The sequence below is a fragment of the Biomphalaria glabrata genome, chromosome 8 (assembly GCF_947242115.1).
Source record: "Biomphalaria glabrata chromosome 8, xgBioGlab47.1, whole genome shotgun sequence".
Classification (NCBI taxonomy): Eukaryota; Metazoa; Mollusca; class Gastropoda; family Planorbidae; genus Biomphalaria; species Biomphalaria glabrata.
This window is the reverse complement of record NC_074718.1, coordinates 18,441,773-18,468,626: the sequence shown is the minus strand read 5'-3', so window position 1 is coordinate 18,468,626 and position 26,854 is coordinate 18,441,773. Positions and strand designations below refer to the sequence as shown.

Genomic DNA, 26,854 nt, shown 5'->3' with positions numbered 1-26,854 from the left:
GAATCTCTGAAAAAATTAAAACTTAGAAGAAAAAAAAAGCTCACTTTGAAATATATTCTGTTTTAAAATGTGGAAATATTTGCATTCAAAGTTTCTAGCTATTAATTTGACAATAACTTCTACTAGATGGTCATATTCAAACTAGTACATATGACCGAATGATTCAAACTTGAACTTACTTGTACAACTACAAAGCATCTTTGTATGGCTCAGAACTACACTAGTCATTTTTTTTTTCTTTCATTGGTGGTTTGAATTGAAAAGTTTTGTAAAGGTGTTGAAGAGTTTGTATTGCGCATTTCATCAGATTTGATTCCAGAGTCATCCATCACTTGTCTTGTAATAACTAGATTTATACATTTGAACTCAAGTATTTGATATACATTTTATTACTATGTATATTTACTCATTTCTCCATTGTTTGTACATGAATGCAAAATAAAAAAATAATTTTGGTCTTCAAATTTTGTTCTAATTGTTAATTACTTTTAGGTTACACCAAATGAAAATAAACTGATTTCTGTGGCAGACCCTGTTTTAAGTATTTTTATTTTATTATAGGCTTGTTTCAGAACAAGTTCAAATCTGACATTTTGGTTGCTACATGAAAATATAATTAAAACTATTGTGTTGTTCAGTACTCTATAAAGCACCAAAACACTTGTGTAGATTAAAACTAATTGGTAGCAACTATAAAAATGAGTTCTCATGATGGATGATAGAACAAAGTTTTTTTTACAGTGATATTGCTGACCCCACTATTTAAAAATTCTACAGAAATTAACAATGAAAGTAATATCACTTATAAAATTTAAAATCAAAGTTTAATAAAACCTAATGACTATTGACTTGCTTTATACTTTCACTTGGCTGTTGTCCTGGGTTTTGATAATACTTGATGATTTGTCTTTCAAAGGCATCGGATATTGCTTTCCTGAAATGATGCATTAGAAATTTAGAGTTGTATAACTTTGTTATGAAAGTAATTCAATGGCTACAAAGAGTTTCAAGTATTGTATTGGTTGGCACTAAGGTATTCTATTTGTACAATATATATATATTAGGGGTGCACCGGATAGTACTTTTTGATATCCGGCCGGGGCCGGATATGACCGGATAGTAAAATTTGATATTCGGCCGGGGCCGGATACCTAAGTTTAATAGCTTGTGTTGCTGAACATTTTACGAAACTGTTAAATAACATACCTATATTGGTTGGTTTTATTTTTTTCCTTTTATATACATTATTGTTTTAAACTCTGTTACTGATTGATTTATTCAAACTTGATTGATTTATTCAAATTTAACAGTGTTTCTAAAAATCTGTATAGCATGAAGGTGTCTGTGGGTATGTACGATGTCACCAACTGTAAAGGATGTGTGTAGGAAGGCAATGTAAATAATGTTAGTATATATTAGTTACTAATGTAAATCTCATAAGTAAAGTGCAATCCTAGTGTAGTGTGTATAGTTGTTTGTGTTAACCATCAAGAATTGTTTTTTTCCTTGAGCATACGCACGCAATAGATTTGGGTGTCAGTCAAAAAAGATAACACATTGGCATGGTCAGTCAAGCATATAGATAAATTATACCTGTCCACTAGTTAGAGGTCAAAGGTTTTGTTTTTTTTACGCTCCAGCATATTGTTTCTTTGTTTGCTAGATCTAAATGCGGTACTATTATTCAATTTATTTTATGCGATTTTAAAATTTACTGTAAGGTTTTCCGTTAAAAGAATTAAACAATGAAATTAGCTTTCTTTCTAAAGATTTTAATACAAGGCAAAAAAATACACACACGCAAACATGCACATCTTTGTTTTATTTTATTGTGCAAAGAACGTACCTAAGAAATATGAAATGCAAAGAACGCATGTTAGAAACATCTTCCTTAATTATTACTTATTAATTATTTTATTCGTGGTTTCAGTAACTGTTACAAAAGGAACGATAGTAAGCCTATGGATGTCAGGTGTGTAAAAGTCGTCCTGGCCTGATACACAGTGGCTAAGTACGCATCTTAATTTAAAAAAGAGTAATAACAAGGAGTTAATTGACTGTCACAAATTATTAAGAATACTAATATCAAATCAAGACACTTAACTGCAGGAGTAATATTCAAGTTAACACGATAGAAAAAGTATTTAACCTTAATATTTATTGACAGTGTAATATCCTTTGTTAGCACGTTGTGTTTTTTTCATTCTGGCTTAAAAAATGGTCAATGTCTATCAATAAATTGGGTGTCAAAGACCAAAGAAATAAAATAAAGAGTAGGGGGTGTTAAGCTCTCCATTTAAAGATTGCCCTGGTCGTGTCTTCTACAAAATAATTAGTTACTAACTTACTGGGCTATATAATCTCGTGGTTTGTGTTCTGTGTAGCTCAAGGTCACTCGTTTAGGTGCGTGTGATCTTTAGTTCAGCTTACTAATTGAGATTTATGTTCAAGTAACTCGGCACACTTGAAAAGGTGTGGCCTCTAGCCCAACCACGTGATTAAGATTTTTCTCCAAATAAGCAAACTCTTTGTCCGGATACCCGTGTAGATGTTTGGCTTGAAGTCCAGTCCACCCACCCCCTTCCCAATTAAGATTAACTACTAAGTAAACAAGCATAGTTCCCTCGTGTGACCCCTAGAGAGTGCTTACGTCCATCGTATCTGACTTGTGGTCACCTGTCAATCAATGAACTCAATGTGATGGACTAAACAAATAAAAGGGGGAGGGAGTTGTTCATCTGGAAATATACCTGGTTACCTTAGAGGTGTGGCTATAGTAGTCCAGCCCCCGTAATAAAGATTAACTACTAAATAAACAAACTCAGTACCCTCGAAAGGTGTGACCTCTAGAGAGTGTCAATACGCTGACATTAAACCTACGTCCATCGTATTTAACTTGTGGTCACCTGCCTCTAAAAAAACTCAATGTGATGGACTAAACAAATAAAAGGGGTGGGAGTTGTTCATCTCTACCTCTGGAAATATACCCGCACAGCTAGACAGACGTCTGGTCAGCATGTCGTAGTCAAGGAATGTAGCATTTTAACATGTTAACTAACCTACTCAAAGGTCAAGACAAATTGAAAAAAGTGTCAGCCATTGCTGCTCTGTATGTAAAGCGCATTTATGATGTAAAGTTTCATTTCTATCAATATTAATTTATTAACACGCCTTGTCTTTATAATAAACGATGTTTCGTGCATATTCATAATGGCTCTATTTTTAAGCACATTATTTTGTTTTAATATAAACATTAATACATTCTACAACAGACATTAATGGAACGAGGTCCACTTTATACATATTAAATAGGTGTATTTTTTTACTATCCGGTAGTGATATCCGACCGGAGCCGAATAGCACCGGATAGTAAAAAATGCCGGATATTCGGCAGAAGCCGGAGCCGGAGGGACTATCCGGTGCACCCCTAATATATATATATCTTAAGTTGGCATTTTCAATTAATTAACCTTTTATCTCTGTAATTTTTTTCCATGTTCTGACAGAATTGTTCATTTTTCACATTTGTACATTCTACCACGTCATGATTAAACTTCAATTACATTTTTGTTTGTGATCAGAAAACATTACTTTTGGTATAGATTGATAGGAAGATGTATGGTCTTTTTATAGAACACAAATTAAAGTTTATAAAAGCAAAAATTAATTTAATTTAATGGGGTCAAATCAATGATGGTATCGTTAATTAGGAGAGAAAGAGGTAAGGTGACCATTAGCGCGGAAAAAAAATATTTTTCATTCATTTTACAGGAAATACTTTAGATATCTTAAAATAAAAATATGTAAACATTTTGCTAGAATTATAATAAGCTAAAATGAATACTTTCCAAATATATCATTTATTTCAATTCCAAAAGCGCACTTCAAAAACACTTCCATACTTTTCAGATTTACACTGCATTTAAGAAAAAACAACTGCTGATGTTTTGTCTTGGAAAGTAATGTACCATAACGAGAGGAAGGGGCGGGGGGGGGGGGGGGGGGGGGGGGGTTGTTATATTTTTGTCTTGTATATGCTTGTAGAGAGGGGGAAGTTGATTTAGGCCTACAATCCAAATTGACACGCCTAAACTTTGATATCTATGTGATGATTTAAGGCTTAGACAGGAAATAGAAAAATTAATGATTGAATTGGTCAGTCACTGCCTAAGATGAAACAAACATTTGGCGTGATAAGAAATGTGATCACCATCTTAATTAATCCTGACACACCTAAATTTGCCAGTCTTGGGTCAAGAGACGCCAATGTTTGATCAAAGAGAGATGCCACAGATGAACAAGATTTCTAATTATACTATAACATACATCATCATATACCTAACACTTAAAAGGAGCCAGCACATTTCAAAATCATTTTTTTTAAAACATTGTTGAATAAGGAGAATGAGAAAAAATGTTCAAATACTCTCTTTCTCTGCAAATATGGCATAATTTTGGATCTATTAATATTGAAGAAGATAGAGGCCTCAACGAAAATGCTGCCCAGGACCATCACTTACTAAAATCAGCACTTATATACAAATGATATACAAGTATGCACTATTTTGTCTTCGCTATTTTGTCTTCGTGACCACATAGCCATGATTTCTACAATAAATCTATATAGTGGAGACCCGTGTCTTCCTCAAACTTCGATATAAATGCAGTTAATATTATAAATAAATTCAAAAGGCTGTCATATTTGTGAAGATATTTGTAAATTTGATATTTTCTAGTATTTAATATGCATATTTGGTTAAAAAAAGTTTTATTTCTGAAATGTCAAGGTCACTTTTAATGGTGCTGCTGAACAGTCTTGCACTGTCATAAATTCAGTCTCTACCATCTTCACATGAAATCTTTTATTTATTTTTTAATACATACATTAAAACTTAATATATATATATATATTGAAAACAATGATATAAATCTATCTTTGATTTGGTCTAGTCATAAAACAGATCCCTTTAGGAACCAATGGTTCAGGGATCAGAAAATGTGAAGTTACATTTTTTTTTATAGTATTATCAAGTGTGTCTGAAGACAGTGACTTTGTACTCACCTAAATACACTTTGATGCCATAATACTGCTCCAATGTGACCATCATTAACATGTCGAACTTCACAGCCAGACCAAAGGTCATCCAATCCAAGGACACCTTCTTTTGGAACATAGGCGTCCTGCTTGGCAGAGACAATGATTATCAGCTCTGGGTCGACAGGTACAGAAAAGTTGCCTAAGTGCGTGCATTCATCCATGACTCCCCTCATAAAGTCTAGTGCCTCCTGTTGCAAGTCTTTCACCTGCTCCCCTGCAACTGTTGGCTTCATCAGCCTTGACTTGGACTGGGCAAACTTCAGACCAAGGGACTCACTTTCAGCAGTCATATTCATATGCTGCTTTTGTTTTATGCTTTCATTTGGTCTATCTGGTTCAAGCTTTGACTCCTGTACAAGTGAGCTCAAAGACATAGGTTCTACAATAGATGAGTGTAAAGGTGATGCAGAAGATGATAGTTTGTTAGAACAGTGAGATAAATGTGCAGAGGACTGCTGCTGCGCTGCTGTTAAGTCCCCTGTGCTACTAGGTTTGTTAACAGTCAAGTCCCCTGTGCTACTAGGTTTGTCAATAATCTCTGAATTCATATGAGATAAGTACTCATCTGGAGTCAAAAAGGTGTCAGAGACCTTTGGCCCCTTCATGTCTGCATCCAGTTCTAAATTTGTTTTTCCCCTGCTGGGCTTTTTGTGTTCTATACTTTGCTTAACCAGAGTGGATTTCTTGATTTGAGGATGAGTACTATGTTGATGCATGGACTCCATATGTAGAATGCTGTTAGAATAATCTTTAACAAACTGCTGACCCATATCGTAGGCTTTTCGGCGTTGCTATTGAGAAACATATGAATCATATTAGAATTTATTCTAACACATTAAGGAGAAAAGTAAAACAACTAATTTACTTAGTTCATATACAATCCTACAAGGCACAGAACCAGGTGGAAGAAAAAAAGAAAACAAAGGAGAAGATACTTGAATGACATCAAATAATATACTAAAAAAAAAAAAATGAAAAATGGTTGTCACATTATTGTCACTGGATAAAAGTTGATATTGTTTGTATTTAACATTATTGCAGGATAAAGGTTTGGTCAAATTGATACTGCATTTAATAATGTCAAAATTATACTTTTCTCTGACATTTAGTAGGAAAAATTTATTACTGAAATATTTTCAAGCAATACTTTTAAACTTAGATATTTTTATAAGATATGAAAAGTTTAAAAAAAGGTTAAAAAAGAATACAGTAATTAACTCTCCAAATGAAAAGCAAACTAAAAGTGAATCACATCATAATTTAGAGCAGAATAGGCTAATGTTGATGTCAATAACTCAATATTTTTACAAAGCAACTCACTCTGTCTATTTGTCTATTTGTATTTCTATCTGGTACAATATTTGTACACATTATTTCTCCCACACCCAATCTCGGATCAGGATGAAATTATGCACAATTATTTCTTGTACCTGACAAAACAAGAATCAATAAAAATTAATAATTTACCAATAGGTTAAGTAATTATTGGTAACTAGTTATTTTGTTTGGTATCAAACAAGGGAAAGAAATTGTACTTGACAGATGTGGCAGTTTAAGTTAAATTGGTCTCTTTATACTATGTTTAGAGAATTAGGTCATAGCTTAAAAGTTTGAAACTAACAATAGATAACTAAAGAAACTATCTTTTTTTCATAAGGATTTCACTGGCCCTGTGGTTAAGCCCTCAATTTCCTATTCAAATTGTACAACTTTTTAAAAATATAAAATACATTTATAAACATATCACAGCAATCTACATCTAGATAGACCCCTCTCCAAACTGGTTCAGACAAGTGATATGATCATAGTGTATTGAGAAAGCTAAAAACATGAAATTACGCTAAACAAAAAAAAAAGGTAAATTGATTTATTATTGTTAGTCTAGATCTATTAGAAATGTAAATACATGGCTAATCCACTTAGTGTAAGCTTTGTTTGCTTGTTAAAGTATTTTTTAAATTTTTCTTGTTTAATGATGCTCACAGGGCATAAAGGGACAAAACAAAAAGTCTTAGCTTACATCCTCAGGGGAAGTAATAAGCTGTCTTATCTCCTCCTGGTAGACACTATTTTCAAAGAACTGTTCCTGCAGTGTCTGCCAAGGTATGGCTCCACTCATAACACCCTGAAACACAATCAGACTGCAAACATTTCTGCTAGTCAACAAATCAGATCACATAGTTCCTAAATAAACAATAGACCTCTTCATTGGAGATTCTAGTCACATTGACCAAAAAAATGTTTATCATATGACAGGCTAAAAAAATAGAAAAAGTTCTTGACAATTTGTAAAGGCATTATTAGTCTTCAATTTCAATGAATTATGTCTTTTCTGTATATTTTTTTATTAATAAGTATCAAATTTAAAGCTTCAATAATTGAATTTATTCAAAAAGTTTATCAGTTGTACCTAGATTGCAAAGGTCTATTTGTCTAGAATTACAGATTAATTAACAAATGCAAATGCTCCAAGAAAATGCATTAAAAAAATATATTCTATTCAATAACTAATTAACCTAAACTGCAGTTATCAAATAAGCACTATATACAGGAATCTTACCTCAGTGAAGACGCAGGAGGCTGTACTCCATGAAAGACAAGGTATTAATGAGATTGGCTTGGTCCAGTTGGTGGCTGCCAGTGATGCCATCTGAACCACAGACAACAAAAGGAACACAGTCATCAATAGTGGAAGATGGGGAAGAAGAGATGGGTTGAGAGACCAAACTTTCTAGTGTTGAATGGATTACTTGGGCAGACACTCGACTTGTAAATCATTTTTATAAATGTAGCCAGAAGCCTTTTTATCTTGAACAGAAGTCAAATTTTCTTTGTTTGGGTTAGAGTTTTGTTTCACTATTCAACCATTAATTTTATTGTGTAAAGGGAGAAGATTATAATATATGACGGATTACTTGTCCTTATCTAGCAGATTTGAAGAAGGCAACAGAAAAAAGCTTATCAAGACTAAAAAGTTTGATAGATGTTGTAATCACTATAATATAATTACCAAATGAAAAACAAAATGAAATGGAAAGATCTGACTCTATAAAATTGTGACTGAAAAGAGTTTAAAAATTATATCATGTGCATAGCCATAACACCTCCATTACCCTAGTCATAGGCTTCAGGAGTGAATTAACCACAAAACCTAAATGACAGATACATGACTAGAACCTGAGAAAAGCAACATTAAAAAAAACCCACAGGTAATAGTGACTAGTAACATTACAAATACACATGAACCTACAGTGACAACAATGACCCTAGATTCTAGTTGACAGAATTGAGATTTGTTCATGTTTCTTTTTACCTTTTGACAAATACAAAACTTTAATAGTGTTGGGAAAATTCCTACAACTCTATTTGATATGGAAATCACTTTCACTCTTTACAATGCTTTGAGATAATCAAACATTAGCAAAATCATTTAGAGCTGCCAATGCAATAAAGCTGATGTTTATTTTAGGCAAAAAAATAGAACTTTGGGTAATGAGCCTGGACATCAGCAATTAATTTACTTCAAAATGTAAAGCTGCCCTTGACTTTGACCAACATAATCATTTCACTATTCAAACTACACAGCCATCTTATAGTACATATTAAATAGAGATTGTAGATAATTTGTCTGGGCAGGAGGAACTCTCATGTTCATAGGTTGAAATCTTTCTATTTGATTTTATTCAACTTGTGTTTCAGAATAAAAAGGCTTCAAACAATATTTCAAGTTGACATCAATGTCTGTGTTCCTGTAAACATATTTACTTACACATCAATGTCTGTGTTCCTGTAAACCTATTTACTTACACATCAATGTCTGTGTTCCTGTAAACCTATTTACTTACACATCAATGTCTGTGTTCCTGGAACTTCCTGTAAACCTATTTACTTACACAAGTGTTGACTGCTCCAGCCAACTTCTGTTATATGCATTCAGAAATATGAACTGTCTTAAATAAGTTTGTTGCAATTGAGAAGATTTGCACAACTGTTCAATAACAGCTTGAAGAGTTTGACTATATATATGGAATGTATTTCAAACAATTCATTTTTCTGAATGGAGATATAAATAACTGGAAACTGATCACATTTCTCCAGGTGTGTTACCTGTGTGAAGATAACAGATGCAGTTGTCCAAGATAAGATGGGGATTACTGAGATAGGTTTGGGCCAAAGAGTTGCTGCACCACTAGCCATCTGCAATACTCAAGACAAAGAGATCATGGACAATCACATGACATGTAAGTGAGCCCCTACTGGAAGGTTTAATGTCAATCAGGATACATGAGTTATACACAGCCGACAATTTTTACATGCCTCAAACATAGAGGAGGATTCAAGCCAAAATTATCACAAAATTCTCCTTTAAATTACCAGTTGTCCTAAAACTATAGAATTTTAACTGAAGTTTACAATCAAAACTGAAAATGTCTAAGACTAACATGTTCAATCAGTAACTTAATGGGTGCGCGTAAGATACCCCTTAGTAAGAAATATTTTGTACAAAGGAATACCAATATAAAAATAAAAATGAATTAAATGCTACAAGATTTAATAGTTTAATAGTTTATACTTTCTTCCATCTTCAGTTATAATATATATATATACATATATATATTATAATATATATATGGACACTTTTGTCTACCCATAGGCTACTAGTTCCTTTCTAAATTGAAATGCCTACTAAATAGTTCTTGAAACTGAATGTTTGTAGCTTACATGTCCTCCCATAGATATACCAGAGAGGCCTAGAGGACCCCATCCTTCTCTCTCACACCAATGTAATAGTGCCAGTGACTCCAGGACAAGAGCACCACCCATAACAAACAGGTCACTAACATTGTGCAGACTGGATCTCCTATAACACAGATACAATTTGTATAAATCAATCCTAGAAATAATGCTTTGAATAAAACCTAGCCTACTAAAATCAAAATTAAATGAAAAAAAAACACCTTATGTTTGAAACTTACAGCTGTTTCTTGGGTTTTCTTGTTCCATCTTTTGTAGTGGTTAAGAATGAATGTATTGTATATGTGTCTGGTTATCTATCTTAATAAACACTAGGTTTCAATTCTTTTACATTTTTGTATAATAATTTTATTTTATTTTATTATGCTGCATACATTATTCAGATGTCTCATATTCAGTTAAGATATTAAGTGACTTAAAAAAAAAGTTTGACAAAAACAAAATTATTATGCAAAGATACAGTATGGATTTTCCAAAAGAATGGAAGCTATGCCTGTTTCTTTCAGTAATGGTCTGGCTGTAAAAAACCTTCGCCGCCAAAAATACTGCAAATATAAACAAAAAGCGATTTAAAAAAATAACTATTAAACTAAACTCAAGACCTGGAAGGGGGAGGGGGGGGGGGAGGGGAATAAAGAAACTGAGAAATCACTAAAGAGAAGAAACTCATTTTTGTTTTCAATGTGCAAATAACTGGATTTCTTGTTTTTTGACAGTTTGACTCCAGGTAGAAGTTTTATTTATTTTATTTAAAAAAAAAGTTTTATCAAGAAAGTACTTGGTCAGCTATAGATATTAACATAATATTTTTCTTTCATCATTCTTTTATTTTGTCAATTGTAACATTATATTTTTTTTTTATATTAGGCTAAATACAAATTGTATTTTTACTTTACATAATGTATTGAATGTAGATCTTAAATTTTAATTTAGACTTCTGAATTCCTCTTATCCTTCTGTATTCCTATGTTTACATTAACAGCAGCCATTAGGTGCTTAACTGAGGGGTTCAAATCCTGATGTAGACTAGGGATTATTTTTTATTTCAAGATTTGATTTAGTATAGTTATTTTGTATGAGAGCCTAAAACCAGCACAGTAGCCTTCTCTCTAATAGCCTCTCCTCCCCCTTCCTCCATGTTGACAAAAAGAATTGGATCAGAGTACACTTAGCATATAGATCCAAGGTCTGAAAGGGGAAACTTAAAACTTAAACTTACACTTAGCATATAGATCCAAGGTCTGAAAGGGGAAACTTAAAACTAAAACTTACACTTAGCATATAGATCCAAGGTCTGAAAGGGGAAACTTAAAACTAAAACTTACACTTAGCATATAGATCCAAGGTCTGAAAGGGGAAACTTAAAACTTAAACTTACACTTAGCAAATAGATCCAAGGTCTGAAAGGGGAAACTTAAAACTAAAACTTACACTTAGCATATAGATCCAAGGTCTGAAAGGGGAAACTTAAAACTTAAACTTACACTTAGCATATAGATCCAAGGTCTGAAAGGGGAAACTTAAAACTAAAACTTACACTTAGCATATAGATCCAAGGTCTGAAAGGGGAAACTTAAAACTTAAACTTACACTTAGCATATAGATCCAAGGTCTGAAAGGGGAAACTTAAAACTTAAACTTACACTTAGCATACTATAGGAGCACAAAGACACACTATACAAACGTAAAATAAATTAAATAATTGATTAAACTATACTACTTATTGTGTTCAATACTCCATTACAAAATCAAAGACTTAAGAGTTTTTACTTACATGGTCCCCTGTTCCAGCCAGGTGAATACAAATAGGTTTCAGTGGTGGACTGCGCCACTGATCTGGCAGAATCACCTGGAAACTATAAAAATTAATATGAATTGGTAGAAATCCAGATAATCAAATTTTTTGAGGAATCATAAATATATTCTTTCAAATGAGGATCTGTGCTCTATACCAATTTCCAGAATTAGATGAAGTATCTGCATCTGTTAACTTTGTATGGATTATTAACATTTGCTCTCTGCATTAAGTCTTAAGTTTTACAAATTCTAGTGCCTTTTAGTTGGTTTTAAAGTCCAATAGACATGTCTGTTTGTGACTAAATCGCTGTAATTAAAAAAATCAAATAAATATTTCAATATAATTTTCCACACCATGATTATTATATTTTCAAACCAAATCCTTATTGATACATTTAGTAAGCAGAGCCAAAACACATTTCTTATACAAGACAAACAATGGTGAAGAATCTAATGATTTTTGTTCTGGTACTCATCATTGACTTTTTTGTTTTTGTCTAATAATGTTGAATAGAGAGATCTTTCATTTGTCTGAGTTCTTGATGTAATTTACAAACTATTCTATCCATACAATGTGTGAGAGTACCTTGCTGTTTCCACCTCTTTAGGCATGATGCCAGGCAGGTGATGAACAAAGGGAGATGTAAAATGACCTTCCAAGATCCTAGCTCCATTATCTTTATATTCCTGGAATGAAAAAAAAATATTTTTTTCTAAATCAGATCTTTAAATATTTGTTGACTCCTGGGTTTAAAAATAAACTTAACTTGAACAAATGTTTACTAATTGCTGTTGAAAATGTATACTAAAAATTACCTTTAACAAATGTGTAAGAAAATATTTTAAAATGTTTCTTTTCATTACAACATTTTCAAATTATAACTACAACTAGCAAACAAAAATTAATAATTGTTAACATTGTAAAGTAATAACTATACCATAGTGAAGCATACAGTTCAGCAGAATGTTCTGTGTCTGATCACTGTATGTCTTTCAGTTTAACATTAGTCTATGTCTTTCAGTTATGCATCAGTCTATGTCTTATACAGTTAAGCAAAGTGAACTGTATTTGTTCCCTCTATGTCTTATACCAGTGATGCCAACCTTCTTTCCCCTACAGGCCTTTTTAATTTCCCATCAATAAGGTAAAAAAAATGAATTAGACAATAAACTATTTTGATTAGAAACCAGTGAATCAAAAACTTTTATCCATTTATTTGATCAGTTTATCAACATTAAAATATCCAGCTGCATAGATGAGACACCAATTGGAAGCTCTGAATCTAGAATTCTAAATGTTTGTCCATAAAAATATTAAGCAACATGGGTTTCACCCAACTGATCACTGAAAAGGCTTGTCCTCATAAATGAGTGCTTGTAATTATTGTGATCATTCTTAACAACACTTGTTTTGGGAGATTTAGAAAAGTTTCTCCAAGCAACAAAGAGTAGTAATCAATTGTCTGAATCACCTGATATTTGTCAAGCAAGGATGTTAACCAGTTCCACTTGCAGCTCCGACGGAGCACTTGACACATTGGCCACAGATGGATTATTGAAACAACTAACATTGCTCAATCTGAACAATATCATTATTACATGGTCCAGAATCAACACCTTGCTATATAAATTTTGTTAGTCAATAAGTCAATGAAGCCACAAAGGCTCAGCTCCATTGACTCAACAACCTTTTCTAGTAACTCTTTCTGACAAACAGTATTTACTCCCACTGATTTCTCCCATGGAAGAGAATGATCCTCTATGATGGTTGAAACTTCTTTGAAAGGACTTCACATGTGGTGATCCCATGCATGACATCATAGTTAATTACTTGTCTGGTTTCCAAACTGCTGTTTGTAATGCAAATAAATATCAAGATTTTGAGCGATATCAGATATATCGGTAAATAAAAATCATTTCGAAATCAGCTTAGTCTGTTATTTTTTGGTGTAGATATTTACCAATATCTCTCACTTGCCTTGTAATGAGAAAGGTTGACACTTCATCAGCTTTCTTCTTTTCTGGACACATTTCTTCCACCACTACTAGCAAGCACATTTTTTATGCATTCGCTGTTGGAAAATGGCTTTATGTCCCTACTTACATTATAATTAACTCTGCAACTAGCCTTACAGCTGACTCATTTTCTTGCATCTTTTTGGTAAATATTCTTATGAATCCTCCACTTTAGGCTTCTATGTCTAATTTAACAATCAAATCACACGCTAAGAATGCCTCCTTATTTAGTTGTTTGGTGCTATGTTCTTTAAAAAGAGACACTCCTTTTTTATAAAACATACATGATGTTTTTTTTATTGGTACCAAAATAAAGATTGATAGCCCAGATGATTTTCTCCACTTGCTGCTGACAATTTGGCAGGCCGGATGGAACCACATCTCAGGTTGTATTTTGGGTATCACTGTCTTATACAGTTAAGCAAAGTGTAATGTGTTATTCAGTCTATGGATAACCTGATAATTTCAATTGAAATGTACTTTGTCTAAGTCTTACCTTGTCAATGTAAATTGGATAATCTGCTGGGACTAAATGTTGGCATGTTTCTCTGTTAGACAAAATTTTTCTGAAGGCAAACAGTCTGAAATAAAATGTTCATAATTTGATAATCATTGTAGAGGATTACTACTATCTGAATGATGAATAGTTGGAAGATTTAGTTAGATTATTTAAAGAAAGATACTATTTCATGTTACAAAAAATAATTAGTCAGCATTGGACAGGTGTATACAAATCTTATTCCTCATTCTGCATTTGTTTGTATTATAGTATTTGTTTACAAGTGTGTTGTTAATATTAAATGCCTGAAAATCTGTCAGATAGTTATTCTTATAATTGGTAGCACTAAACATTTAAATAATATGTTTGTTTTTAATTTTACTTAGACAATGAATAACATTTCAAAATAAGAGACAATTACTCAAGTATGAACTGGAACATTTGTTAAGGCCATGGACAAATTTCATTTATAAATTTAGTAGATTTAACATACTTTCATTTATTATCTTAACCTCTAAAAGAAGAATAGTACAAACAATTTGAATACTCTGACCTTTTTAAATTTTCTGGTTTTCCCCAGCCATGTGTGAAAAATTTTGTTAACAGAAGTCTTCTGTACAGCTGGTCAAGCCGACTCATTGACATCTTGTCACAATGATCCTGGAGGCATTAAAATGTTCAGGTATGGGATGACAACTGTCACTATGATCCTGGAGGTATTAAAATGTTCAGGTATGGGATTCTAGATAGATTTATACAGGGCTTTTTTTTTTTGTGATGGTATGCACCGGTACCTTTTTGAAAAAATTACTTTTCTTGTATTTTAACGTATATTATTAATTTTCAGTAGTTAAAAGTTAGGCAATCAACTACTGAGTACCATAACCCAATCACCGAGTACCAGCACCTATTTTTTTTTTCAGAAAAAGCAGTGGAAGATGTATATATTTAATATATTATATTAGGCCTACATTTATAAATATCTATTCTAATCTAAATATAGGTACTAGAATACATTCTTGAAAATTCTTATTGGCCTTCTATAGATTACAAGACTGGATCTAGATCAATCTAAGACACTGAATCTTACTCTTACATTAGAGCTAGGCTGCTAGAATTATAAGAATCAATAGGCAATAGGCTGTCTTAGTCATGATTAGTGTCTAAACTTAAGTAAAAGTAAAACTACTAAAACTAAAACTAAAAGCCAGTAAAAACAAAAGAGTTTACCACATCGATCTACTGATCTAGTATCATCTATGATCTAGATCAATTTTACATTTTGACTAATTTATAGATCTAGATCTATAATCAATTATAGCTCAAGTCTTGGTCTATTCTAGTCTAAATGATTGGATCTAGATCTATATAAGTATAAGTATATAGATCTTCTAGATCTAGATCATCTAGATCTAATTCGAAGTCTTACTCAGATCTAAGCCCTAAGCTTAAGGTCAACATTAGAAAACACAAAAGGTCATTTCCGATAGTTTGAAATGTAACTGCTAACGACTACATTACTATTAATTACCTTTTTTGACTATGTTATTACTACAGAGTAAAGTTGAGTAGCAGTTGTTTATCTAGATTCTAGATCTAGTGCCACTAGTGCAGTGTTTCTCAAACTATGTGCCGCGGCACACTAGTGTGCCGCCGAAGATTTGCGGATGTGCCGCGGGAGTTTTCAGAACGCCACATGTGTAACGTTACACAGGTCTGCCTACTATTAAATGTTTATTTTATGTTACGATGACATCCCCACTTGCAACGACCAGTATTTAATTGGGTCGCTACATAGTGACGGAAAGGGATCTCTTCAGGTTATGGAATTGTCCACTATATATATATTATTATAATGACTCAAATGTAGGCGCCTTAGCAGACGCACAGCAGTTCTTGAATTGGTAACAATAATAATAAGCGATGTGTTTCATGTTTAGGTGTATGCTAATAATAACAAGTTATCACTAAGCGTTATTTATTGTTATCCATGGAGAAATACGTTAGCAAGAATGAAACTGCGAAAGTGTTAAATGAAAAGCAAGGAACCAAACGAAGGTACAAAGAAGATTACATCGGATATGGTTTCATATCTTCTGGACCTGAAGATGCTCCATTGCCATTCTGTCTAATTTGCAATGCAACTCTGTCGAATGAGGCGCTTGTTCCAAGCAAATTGAAGAGACACTTGGAAACAAAACATCCAGTTGTAAAAGCGCAACCGAAGGAATACATCGAAAACATCAGGGCTCAACAAAATAAACAAGCTAAGAAACTTACGATCTAACTAAAGCTGCCAGAAAAGGGATTGATTGCAAGTTATAAGGTTGCTCAGTTATTAGAAAGCACACACAGTGGCTGAATCAGTCATTGCACCAGCTTTAGCAATAGTTGATGAAACTATCCTTGGACCCGATGCCGCCGAAAAAGTTAAAAAATGATTCTATCTCGCGCAGAATTGAAGACTTATCGTCAGGGTCTCTTCAAGTTGATGAATTCACTGACGTTAGCGGCAAAGCCCAGCTGCTAGCTTTTATTGGGTTCATAAAGGATGAAAAATGTGTCAACGAATTCTTATTTTTCAAAGACTTACCAACTAGGACCAAAGGCGAATACATTTTCAAAGTGTGAACGAAAACATTTTGCTATTTAAACTACAGTGGAAAAACTGTGTCAGCGTTTGCGCCGATGGCTGTCTTCCATGCCGGGAAATAGAAAGGGATTCGTCACTCTTGGGCGTCAAGGAAATCCAAAGTATTAGTTGTACACTGCATGATCCACAGAGAAGCTCTTGCCTTTAAGTCTTTGCCGAAAGATTTGATGTCTATTCTGGATCAAGTGAAGAGATCTATTCTGGACCAAGAAGTTGTAAACTTCATCAAATCTCGACCGCTTGCATCCCGACTTTTCTCAGAGCTTTGTGAAGCAATGGATTCAGATTCAGAAAAAAAAGACTTTGAATTTTCTATTCATGATGAGATCTGGTGGATAAGGTGACATTTCTCTCTGATTTATTTCACAAATTAAATTCATTGAATTTAAGTCTTAAAGGACCATCAAAAACCATCATCACTGCATCCTCAAAACTGAAGTCATTTGGTGAAAAATTGTCTTTATATCAAAGTAAGATCTCGAAAGAAGTCTTCGACTGTTTCCTACTTACAATGAATGTGTTTCAAATAAAGAAATCACCTCCGAAATTCTGTACACTTTGACACACCTGCAGTCAGCATTGCAGCATTACTTTCCAACAGTTTGAAGTCATGAATATGAATGGGTCAGCTCTCCATTTGGAAACAATGAAGCTACAAATCTGACAACTGAAGAAGCAGAGCAGCTCATTGATTTAAAAAAAACGATGCAGTTCTTAAGTCAAGTTTTGCCGAGAAAAGCCTGGATAAGTTGTGGATTTCAGTCAACAAGTTATATACTGCAATCAGTTTAAAAGCAATCAAAATAATTCTTCCATCTTCCATCTTCATGGTTTTGTGAGTTTGGATTTTCAGCACTGACTGAAATCAAGTCTAAGAAAAGAGAGAGACTTCTTACAATAGACGATGTAATGTGAGTTTGTTTGTCGACTTTGGAGCCTCAATTAGATCGCATTTGCTCTCAAAAACAGGCACACTCTTCACATTAAATGTAATACTTAAAAACAAGTAAAATCTTTTTTCTTTTTATTATAAAACAACTGTTGATCTTCGTGGTGTGCCGCGAAATTTTGTAATTTTTTTACTGTGCCGGCAGACAAAAAAGTTTGAGAAACACTGCACTAGTGGTACAGATCTAGATATAGATCTATATTAAAAATTTAATTATATTAAAATTATATAATAATTTAAATAATAATCACAATAATGTTATTTTATAAATAATAAACTTTATAAAGTCATTAAAGTTTATAGTTTATTTTAAAGTCAAATACCTAGGTGTTATAATAAATGAAAAACTATCATGGAATCCACATATTGATGAAACTACAAAAAAATCAAACAAAGCATTAGGATTTATTAAAAGAAATTTCTATAAATCAAATAAGAACATAAAACTAAAATGTTATTTAACCTTGGTTAGGCCAATAATAGAATATGCATCCTCCGTTTGGGACCCCTCAACTCAAGAAAACATTAAGAAACTGGAACAGACACAAAATAGAGCAGTGAGATTCATAACAAACGAATATTCGCATTTGACTAGAGTAACACCTTTAGTAAAATCACTAAACTTAGAAAGCCTTCAGGACAGAAGGCTCAAAAGTAAAGTAGCAATCATACATAAAACACTGAACCATAATCTTCAAATACAAAAACAAAATTTAATAAAATACTCTGAAAGACACAAAGATAAAGGCACATTCCTCGTCCCATATGCTAGGACAAATTTGTACAAATACTCCTTCTTCCCTAGTGCTATTAGAGCATGGAATGGGTTGCCTGAGCTAGCCAGGAAAACCAGTGACTTGGCAGAATTTAAGTCATTGGTTAATATGCATGACTAAATGCATGACGCGTAGGACGTAATCATCTTCTTTTTTGAAGTAACGTCTGTATTATATAAGATAAGTCGATGGGAAGTTTTACCCTATTGAAGTATTGACTACTCAGTCACTACTGACTCTTAGTCTTACTGAGTAACTGAGGCAACTCAACTGCTAGATAGCTAGATCTACTAATCTAGTGACTCAATTCTAGTCGACTAAGACTTTAGATTTAGTTAAGTAAAGTTTAAATCTGCTTGGATCTTTTCTAGAAATAACAGTTGTTCAGACAGGCAGATAGATGTAGGAATGTAGGCAAGCTTACTCATTATCAAACTCCATTTGAGTCTTGACTGTCTTGAGTGAGGCCGAGGTCTTGAGAGTTCCAAGAGTCTTAAACTTAGAGGACTTAGATCTAGACAATAAAGAAGTCTCTTCCCTTCAGGCATATATAATATAGACACCTCTTTCTCTGCTTTTTAGTTGAGCTAGTTATTTTCATCATTTACAACAGTGTATTCAGGCTATGTTGTAAATCTTGCTCCTAATGAGCATAGTTAATACTGGTATGCAGTACAGGATGGTAAAAGTATTCTAGGGAAATATTATACAGCTTGTACATTTAATAACTTGCAATCAACAAAACACGCTAACAGTAAAACTGGAACAAGTAATTAAATTTACAAGCAAAGTTTATTGCATTGTTGTAATAAATTCTTTTGTGACATTTTAAAAGGAGTACCTGTGGCTATCTTGTGTCAGCATCTATTTGTTTGGGCTAGGAGATAATAACATATATGGTAAGGCATAAGTGAAAGAAAAAAGTCAATGGTTATTAATTAGGTTTAGAATGAAAACTTTCAATCTTTCTCTTGATTTGATATATATTGCCTAGAATCATACTATGGGCATTTAAAATACTGCAGATGTAAGAATCTTGTTCATTAGACTTTCTCATACCAAAAATCTAACTGAATGTTCCACAATACATTCATTGCTCACAGTTGTTCATGAAATTCATGATCTGATGTGCACAAGCTTTCAGTTTGGATTATTTGGAAAGTCACTCCTCATCTTATTGTTTTTCCTCATACTTCTAAGAAGTCATCTTTAAACCATATTATTATTATTATTAAACACAAGTGTACATTCTTCAAATGCTTCCTTTGAATAAATTGAAGTACAGGGAATACCGTATTTTAAGGTCTTAATGGACATACTTATTCTAATGGTTTGTGGGGCTAGAAAGACTCTGCTGGATGCTGTCTAAACAAACAAATTATTCACACACAACAACTACAGTACCATGTGCACGCACAATGTCTGTTAAAAGCTGCATGCACAAATATACAACAGATGATGCACCCGGACAATTAAACTTTGCATGCTAACAGGGCCCACAGAAAAAAACTAGACCTCCTGCTCCAGGACATATAATTTATAAACAAACACTAGAAATTCATCCAGCAAGCACAACAGAGGGACGAAACATGCACAAAACTAGCAGGCACAACAAGTTATGTGTTGTTGTTTCTTGTTGTGTGTGTTTGTGAATATTTGTGGTTCATGACATGTTTCAAGTCTGTGTTGTTTTAATGCTTATATGTTGAGTATTTTGTCTTTCTTTAATGTTTGTTTGTTAAGTTGAATAGTGTGTGTTTTGATATTTAATTTAGGTCTTGTTTAAAAATGTATGTACCAAGATTCATGTCATATTTAAATAAATAAATATGTGTGTTTTGAGTATTTGAGTCCATGTGTGTTCTCTGGTGTGTTTAGTTTTTATACTTTGTTTCAATGGCAACGTTTTATGAGGGGACTTGAAATGTAGCATGCAAAATGGCCAACCACTTTAACTTTCTCTAAAAATGTCTGGTACCAATTCTAATTAGGTAAACTTAAGAATATCCCATAGCCCAGACCATCTGCACTTACAACTTGAAAATTTCATTGATTAAAAAAAATATTGGAAAGTTCTTCGTATGAAAACGTTATTTCTTGATGACTTATGTTAAGCTGATAAATCAAAAGCCCACCTATGCTAGTCCACACAATGAATTTTTTAAACAAAAGATTCAGTTCTGTATAATAATAATAATAATCTTTATTATCCATAAGGAAATGTATCTTACAATTTCTGCATTACACCAAACAAAACATTATAACTACTATTAAAAAAAAATACATACATTCACACCAGGCTTACTCAAAATCAAAATTTACATGTGAATTATTAATATCAGATAATTAAATTGTATGAATGAATGTTAATTCTTAACATTTAATGATCTCAATAAATTTCAATACATCTTTAAGCTAACAATGAAGTCTTTGCTTACATCTTATATACATCATGCAAACTTAACAATGAAGTCTTTGCTTACATCTTATATACACCATGCAATCTTTTTGCTGCCTATGTTAGGCCTCACTTTTTTAAATTTTAAAACAAACTTCAATTATTGATATACATGTTATGTACTTTATTTTGGTGACTTTTTTTTTGTCAGGATATTTGCCATGTTGCAACCATTTCTTTACATACTGAATGCCCAAAGAAACATTTTGGCCAGTGGCTCTCCTAGAAGAAAAGAAATATTAGAAAATGTGGTATGTGAGCTTTGTGTCTCTAGTCAACTAGCTGTCAGGCTGTCATTCATCTAGTCAACTAGCTGTCAGGCTGTCATTCACCTAGTCAACTAGCTGTCAGGCTGTCATTCACCTAGTCAACTAGCTGTCAGGCTGTCATTCATCTAGTCAACTAGCTGTCAGGCTGTCATTCATCTAGTCAACTAGCTGTCAGGCTGTCATTCACCTAGTCAACTAGCTGTCAGGCTGTCATTCACCTAGTCAACTAGCTGTCAGGCTGTCATTCATCTAGTCAACTAGCTGTCAGGCTGTCATTCAGCTAGTCAACTAGCTGTCATGCTGTCATTCACCTAGTCAACTAGCTGTCAGGCTGTCATTCACTTAGTCATTAAATGTAAAAATGTTTTTGCACAAGTGTACTACTATATTCTGTTTGCTATTTATTTATTCTGTGATGTTCTGTTTTAAATCGTATACTTTTGAAATGTTTCGAGTTTTAACTTGGAACTCAATCAATCACAAAATTAACTTTCTTTGTTTGTTTACATTACTGATAAAATAAATAAAACAGCTGATATAATTATTATTTTTTCTTTCTTGCAATTCTAGGGACTTAAATTTGAAGTAATTCCTTCAACATTTGAAGAAAATTTAGATAAAAGCCAATTTACACCTCAAGAATATGTTGTTGAAACTGCCAAGCTGAAAACCTCGGAAGTAGCAGAACGATTATCACAAACAGGAGTAATAGCACTATCAACTTTTAGATCTATTTTTTAATAGTCAAAGAATGAGTTCCATTATTAATTTTAAAAAGTGATAAAAATATTAGGGGTGCACCGTATAGTACTTTTTGATATTGCCGAAGCCGAATATTGTCGAATAGTAAAATATGATATTCGGCCGAAGCCGAATATTGTCGAATAGTAAAATATGATATTTAGCCAAAGCCGGAGCCGAATACTTGCATGTCTTGTAAATAGCTTGTGTAGCTGAACATTTACAAAACTGTTAAATAACATACCAATATTCGTATTGATTTTTTTTACCTTTTATATACCTTATTGTTTTAAACACTGTTAATGATAGATGAATTAAAGCTTAACAGACTTTATTAACAGATAGGCTTAATTAATATTTGTAGCATATGTGTGTGTTTATGTACGAGGCCACCAACTGTAAAGGGGGTAAGGGGAGGTTCAGTATAAAATATGTAGAAGGGTTTCATGAAAACAAGCACACTACAGCAGTATTTATAGATTTGCAGCAAGCCTATGATAGAGTGTGGAGAAAATATGTAAGTATATATTTAACTAGTTACTAATGTAAATCTCTCAAAAGTGCAATCTGGCTTGTATAGTGGTTGGATGTATGTGCTCATAAATTTCAGACCAACAACTGGTCATCAGGTTTGTAATTTAAAGTCCAATGACCGCTTCTGGTTCTGGCTTCAAGGGCTTAGTATTGATAGTGGCTGTTAGTTAATAGTTAGAATCTGAAGTGTTGTAGGCCAATATTTATAGTTTTAGATTGATTCATTTGCGCTAACGATATTTTATAACAGCAGGAACATCATTCATATCTATTTATAGCTTGAATCTTAGATGATGCTGAAGCAGAGATTTAATTGTACTCTGTAGGCCTTTTATTGATATCTATTTTAAGATCTACAGTTGTATAGATCTAAGAACATTAGGAAAACCAACTATTTAAAAAAATGCATCCACACCCTCCCTACCAAAAAAAAACATTAGACTGATTTTAACAACCTGTTCAGATAGATGAAGTGGGACTACACATGTAGTGTACTTTTTATAGTTAGTGGTGTTGACCAGCTTGCGTTTTTTCCTTGGGCGTACGCAATAGTGTTGAGTGGTCAGGCAAAAAAGATAACCCATTGATATTGTCAGTCAAGCATGTAGATTTATTATACCCATACACTAGTTACAGAGGCCAACACTCCAGCATATTTTTCTTTGTTTGCTTGATCTAATTGTGGTGCTTTAGATCAATTTATTTTCTGCGATTTTAAACTTTACTGTAAGGTTGTCCGTTATATTGTAAGTCAATAGAATTAAACAATGAAATTAGCTTTCTTACTAAAGGTTTTAATACAAGGCAAAAAATACACACGCACATCTTTGTTTTATTTTATTGTGCAAAGATTGTGTGTAAGAATAATTAAATGCAAAGAATGTATGTAAGAAACATATTCCTTAATTATTACTGTTTATATCGTGATTTTTTTTTTTTATTGAGATTTACGGTATATCCAAGTAGCTCTGCACACCTGAAGAGGTGTGGCCTCTAGTCCAGCAAGTGATTTAGATTTTTCACCACATGAACTAATTCATTGTCCGGTTTGCCAAGTAGATGTGTGGCTTGAAGTCTAGCCCCATAATTAAGATTTACTACCAAGTAAACAAAGTTAGTTCCCTCGTGTGACCTCTAGAGAGTGCCTACGTCCATCGTATCTCACTTGTCTATCATCTATCTATCAATGAACTTGATGTGATGGACTAAACAAATAAAAGGGGGTGGGAGTTGGTTCATCTCTACCTTTGAAGATATATCCTTACAACTAGACAGACATCTGGTCAAGGAATTTAACATGTTAACTAACTAACCCACTCAAAGGTCAAGACAAAATGAAAAAATGTTCCCGCCATTGCTGCTCTGTATGTAACGCACATTTATAATGTAAAGTTTTATTTCTATTAATATATGTCTTTATAATAAAAGATGTTTGGTGCATATTCATATAGGCTCTATTTTTGAGCACATTATTATGTTGTAATATAAACATTAATATATTCTATAACAGACATTAATGGAATAAGGTCCACTTTCTGTATATTAAATAGGTGTACTTTTTACTATTCTGCCAACTTTGGCAGTGATATTCAACGGAGCCGAATATGGCCGAATAGTGAAAAAATTCAGAGCATTCGGAAGAAGCAGGAGATGGAGCGACTATCCGGTGCACCCCTAAAAATATATATTAGTCAAATTTAAAATGAGTAGTTATAAATAATTAAATTATATGTTTTTATACAAAGTAATGTTGAAATTCAACATCAAACTCATATATGCAAGTACCAGGATGGCTGTCTGGTTATGTGTTATATAGACTCCAGACTGTCGTCATATTGATCCCTGCCCACTGCCATCCAGAAAGTTTCAGTTGAGATTCCTTTCTGAACAAAGTTCTGAAACTTAAAATAAATTATTATAATAATTTTAAAAAAAGAAAAATTAATCTGCTATTAAATAATTTTTTCTTAAGTCTCACCTTAACTGTATTGCATTTAAAATTACACTCTGTTGAACATATTATTGAATTAAAACATTGTGAAGTTTGGTGGAATTATTTTTGTAATTTTTTTGCCTTTTGCTTGTATCCATGTGATAAAATCCTCTTTAACTTTTCTAGCCACTGCCTGACCTAATTATTGGATGTGATACAGTTGTTTATCAAAACAATCAGATAATTGAAAAGCCCAGAGACAAAGCTGATGCTGTCAGAATATTAACTAAGTACAACTTTCTTTATTTTATAGGAATGTCTTTATATATTCTTAAACCAGTACTAGGATTATGTTCCAGTAAAAAAAAAGAGTTAATCATATTGATCTCAAGAATTTGATTTTTTTTTTCTAGCATTATTATTATAGCAATAGTCAAAATACAAAAACCTAAATGGCAATAGCATCTGACATTAAAACAAGTTAGCTAAAATAATGACTATGTATATTTGGATTTTAGAAAAAATAATTATTTATGGATTGATAGTGGGTAAACAAAAATAAAAAAAGTTTTTGACTAGAATTTAAAAAAAAATGTTTTTCAAACATTACAAAAAAATAAATGTATGCTCTAAACAGGTTGAGTGGAAGGTCTCATTCTGTATTCTCTGGGCTGACCTTGTTTGTACCAGCCAGTTCAGATGGTGAGTTCTCCAATTTTCTTCTCTTTCTGAACAAATTAAACTTCACAATTACACAAAAAGTCCTTAGATATTTCAAAACAATGTACTCTTTTACTTTTATTATTGGTTAATTGTCAAATTGACCTTATTTTATTATTCATATAATTTAGTTTGCAATAGTTGCTGAAATTGAATGTCAACATTATTACTATTGTTGAGAACTCAGCTTAAAAATCAAATTGTTTTTAGGCTTATATCTGGCTTACTGCATTGCAGAAATTTTGAGAAACATCATTTTATTTCATTCAAGGAAAACAAGTTTTTTCATTTAGGTTCAAATGATATGCTGAAGTCTAAACAAAACAACATGAGGGTCTTCAGTAAATCTCATTCTTTTAACCTTAACCCTAGAACCTTTGAAGCTGTCAGTTAATAGTCAATTAAAAACTAATTCTAGCAAAGTAATATTAATATTCCAAGCCCTTTTTATTGATTTTTATTTATTGGGGGGGGGGGGCAGGATTTGATTTTTACTTTGAAGATGTGAATTATTTACTGGCGTTTTTATTTTTTTATTTTCATCCCTAATGATGTTTGTTTGAACAGTTTTAAAAGATGGCTGCCCAGTAGTAGACTCAAAGTTCCGCTGTGCAAGTTTTGTAGAACAAACTGAAGTCTTTATGTGTGAGATGAGTTCAGAAGTTATAGATGCTTACATTGCTACTGGTGAACCTATGTAAGTACGTATAGTGATACTGGGGAACTTATGTAAGTTATACATACTTAGTACTACTGATCAACACCTATATAAGCTATACATGCTAACATTGCATTGAAGATACTTGTACAGCTACTGATAAATGTATAACATATAGATCTGGAGTTAGTAAACTAATGCTTTCAACAAAAACAACAACTGCTAAGATTGTATTCAATCCTTTATAAACAAAAATTGTGAGAATGGAACAAACAAGTCAGTCAAAAACTACATCACACAAGAACTGAAACACATTTAGAACAGATTTCTCAAAATAACCATTCACAGACTTTGTAGGAAAAAAAAAAGAGGATATGTTGACTTCTGATGTAGTCTTGTTGGATTTGCTGGTCATCAGGTTACACAAAGAAGTGTTTTAAAGTCAGTCTTAAATATAAAGCAATACAAATTTATCTGGACTCAATGCAGCTTCCCTTTTGTTATTTTACCTAGAATGAATCTCATTGACATTGAATAGGCTTTCAGTTCAAACTTTTCCACCTACAAAATGGTCCTCCCTCTTTTCCAAGACACATCAACAATGCATCCACACACATTTTTGCAGTGCATTATTTTATAAATTGTTTGTCCTCCTCCTAAAACTATATTACCAAAAGCTGTTTGACAAATTGTTCCACTGCTATAGTAAGTCTACAGAAATGATTAAAATAGCTCTATCTGCTCCATTTTATTTAAACTAATTAATGGTTCATTTTTGTTCTTTCTTAGGGACAAAGCTGGTGGCTATGGTATCCAAGCTCTTGGTGGAACATTAGTTAATAAAATACATGGAGATAATTTTAATGTTATGGGATTCCCACTGCCAAGGTTTGCCAGGGAAATGTCAAGAATATATTCCAAAAAATAGTTTTAATTTATTCTGTTTATGTTAATTTGTTATTAAATTGTAATAAAAGTTCAAAATATTTTTCTCCATA

General features: G+C 32.7%; 2 protein-coding genes across 9 annotated transcripts; one reads left to right on the top strand and one right to left on the bottom strand.

The window, feature by feature from the left end:
• Positions 1-802: 802 nt before the first annotated feature.
• Positions 803-15,627, bottom strand: LOC106067358 (protein ABHD18-like). Of its 4 annotated transcripts, none has more exons than XM_056037969.1 (13): positions 15,396-15,627; positions 14,719-14,875; positions 14,163-14,247; positions 12,237-12,337; positions 11,628-11,709; positions 10,314-10,398; positions 10,075-10,102; positions 9,821-9,959; positions 9,206-9,295; positions 7,659-7,748; positions 7,119-7,223; positions 5,063-5,889; positions 803-934 (listed from the first exon to the last, which is right to left on the bottom strand). In XM_056037969.1, the coding sequence occupies exons 2-13, from the start codon at positions 14,808-14,810 to the stop codon at positions 835-837; spliced, it is 1,824 nt and encodes a 607-aa protein (XP_055893944.1). In that variant the 5' UTR covers positions 14,811-14,875; positions 15,396-15,627; the 3' UTR covers positions 803-834. The 4 variants fall into 4 exon arrangements, with proteins under 4 accessions (XP_055893944.1, XP_055893945.1, XP_055893947.1 ...); XM_056037970.1 differs by having other exon boundaries at positions 14,719-14,825; XM_056037972.1 differs by lacking the exon at positions 7,659-7,748.
• A 34-nt stretch (positions 15,628-15,661) lies between these two features.
• LOC106067357 (probable bifunctional dTTP/UTP pyrophosphatase/methyltransferase protein) lies at positions 15,662-26,854 on the top strand. 5 transcript variants are annotated; one of them, XM_056037976.1, is made up of 8 exons: positions 15,662-15,728; positions 19,379-19,442; positions 21,153-21,252; positions 21,841-21,975; positions 24,665-24,768; positions 25,116-25,180; positions 25,766-25,895; positions 26,646-26,854. In XM_056037976.1, exons 3-8 carry the CDS (start codon positions 21,163-21,165, stop codon positions 26,782-26,784), a joined length of 663 nt encoding a protein of 220 aa, XP_055893951.1. In that variant the 5' UTR covers positions 15,662-15,728; positions 19,379-19,442; positions 21,153-21,162; the 3' UTR covers positions 26,785-26,854. The 5 variants fall into 5 exon arrangements, with proteins under 5 accessions (XP_055893951.1, XP_013081981.2, XP_055893948.1 ...); XM_056037977.1 differs by lacking the exon at positions 15,662-15,728 and adding an exon at positions 15,741-15,776; XM_056037974.1 differs by lacking the exon at positions 15,662-15,728 and adding an exon at positions 18,813-19,208.

What these genes read in the sequence shown, in the direction of transcription:
- LOC106067358 (XM_056037969.1), bottom strand. Translation starts at nt 14,810, where the DNA reads ATGTCAATGAGTCGGCTTGACCAGCTGTACAGAAGACTTCTGTTAACA. An exon ending in AGAAAACCCAAGAAACAGCT is followed by an intron (nt 9,960 to 10,074) that starts GTAAGTTTCAAA and finishes TCTGTGTTATAG; the next exon opens with GAGATCCAGTCTGCACAATG. An exon ending in CATCTGTTATCTTCACACAG is followed by an intron (nt 7,749 to 9,205) that starts GTAACACACCTG and finishes TCTGTGGTTCAG; the next exon opens with ATGGCATCACTGGCAGCCAC.
- LOC106067357 (XM_056037973.1), top strand. Translation starts at nt 15,833, where the DNA reads ATGTGCCGCGGGAGTTTTCAGAACGCCACATGTGTAACGTTACACAG. An exon ending in GCTGTCAGAATATTAACTAA is followed by an intron (nt 24,769 to 25,115) that starts GTACAACTTTCT and finishes TGCTCTAAACAG; the next exon opens with GTTGAGTGGAAGGTCTCATT. An exon ending in TGTACCAGCCAGTTCAGATG is followed by an intron (nt 25,181 to 25,765) that starts GTGAGTTCTCCA and finishes TTGTTTGAACAG; the next exon opens with TTTTAAAAGATGGCTGCCCA.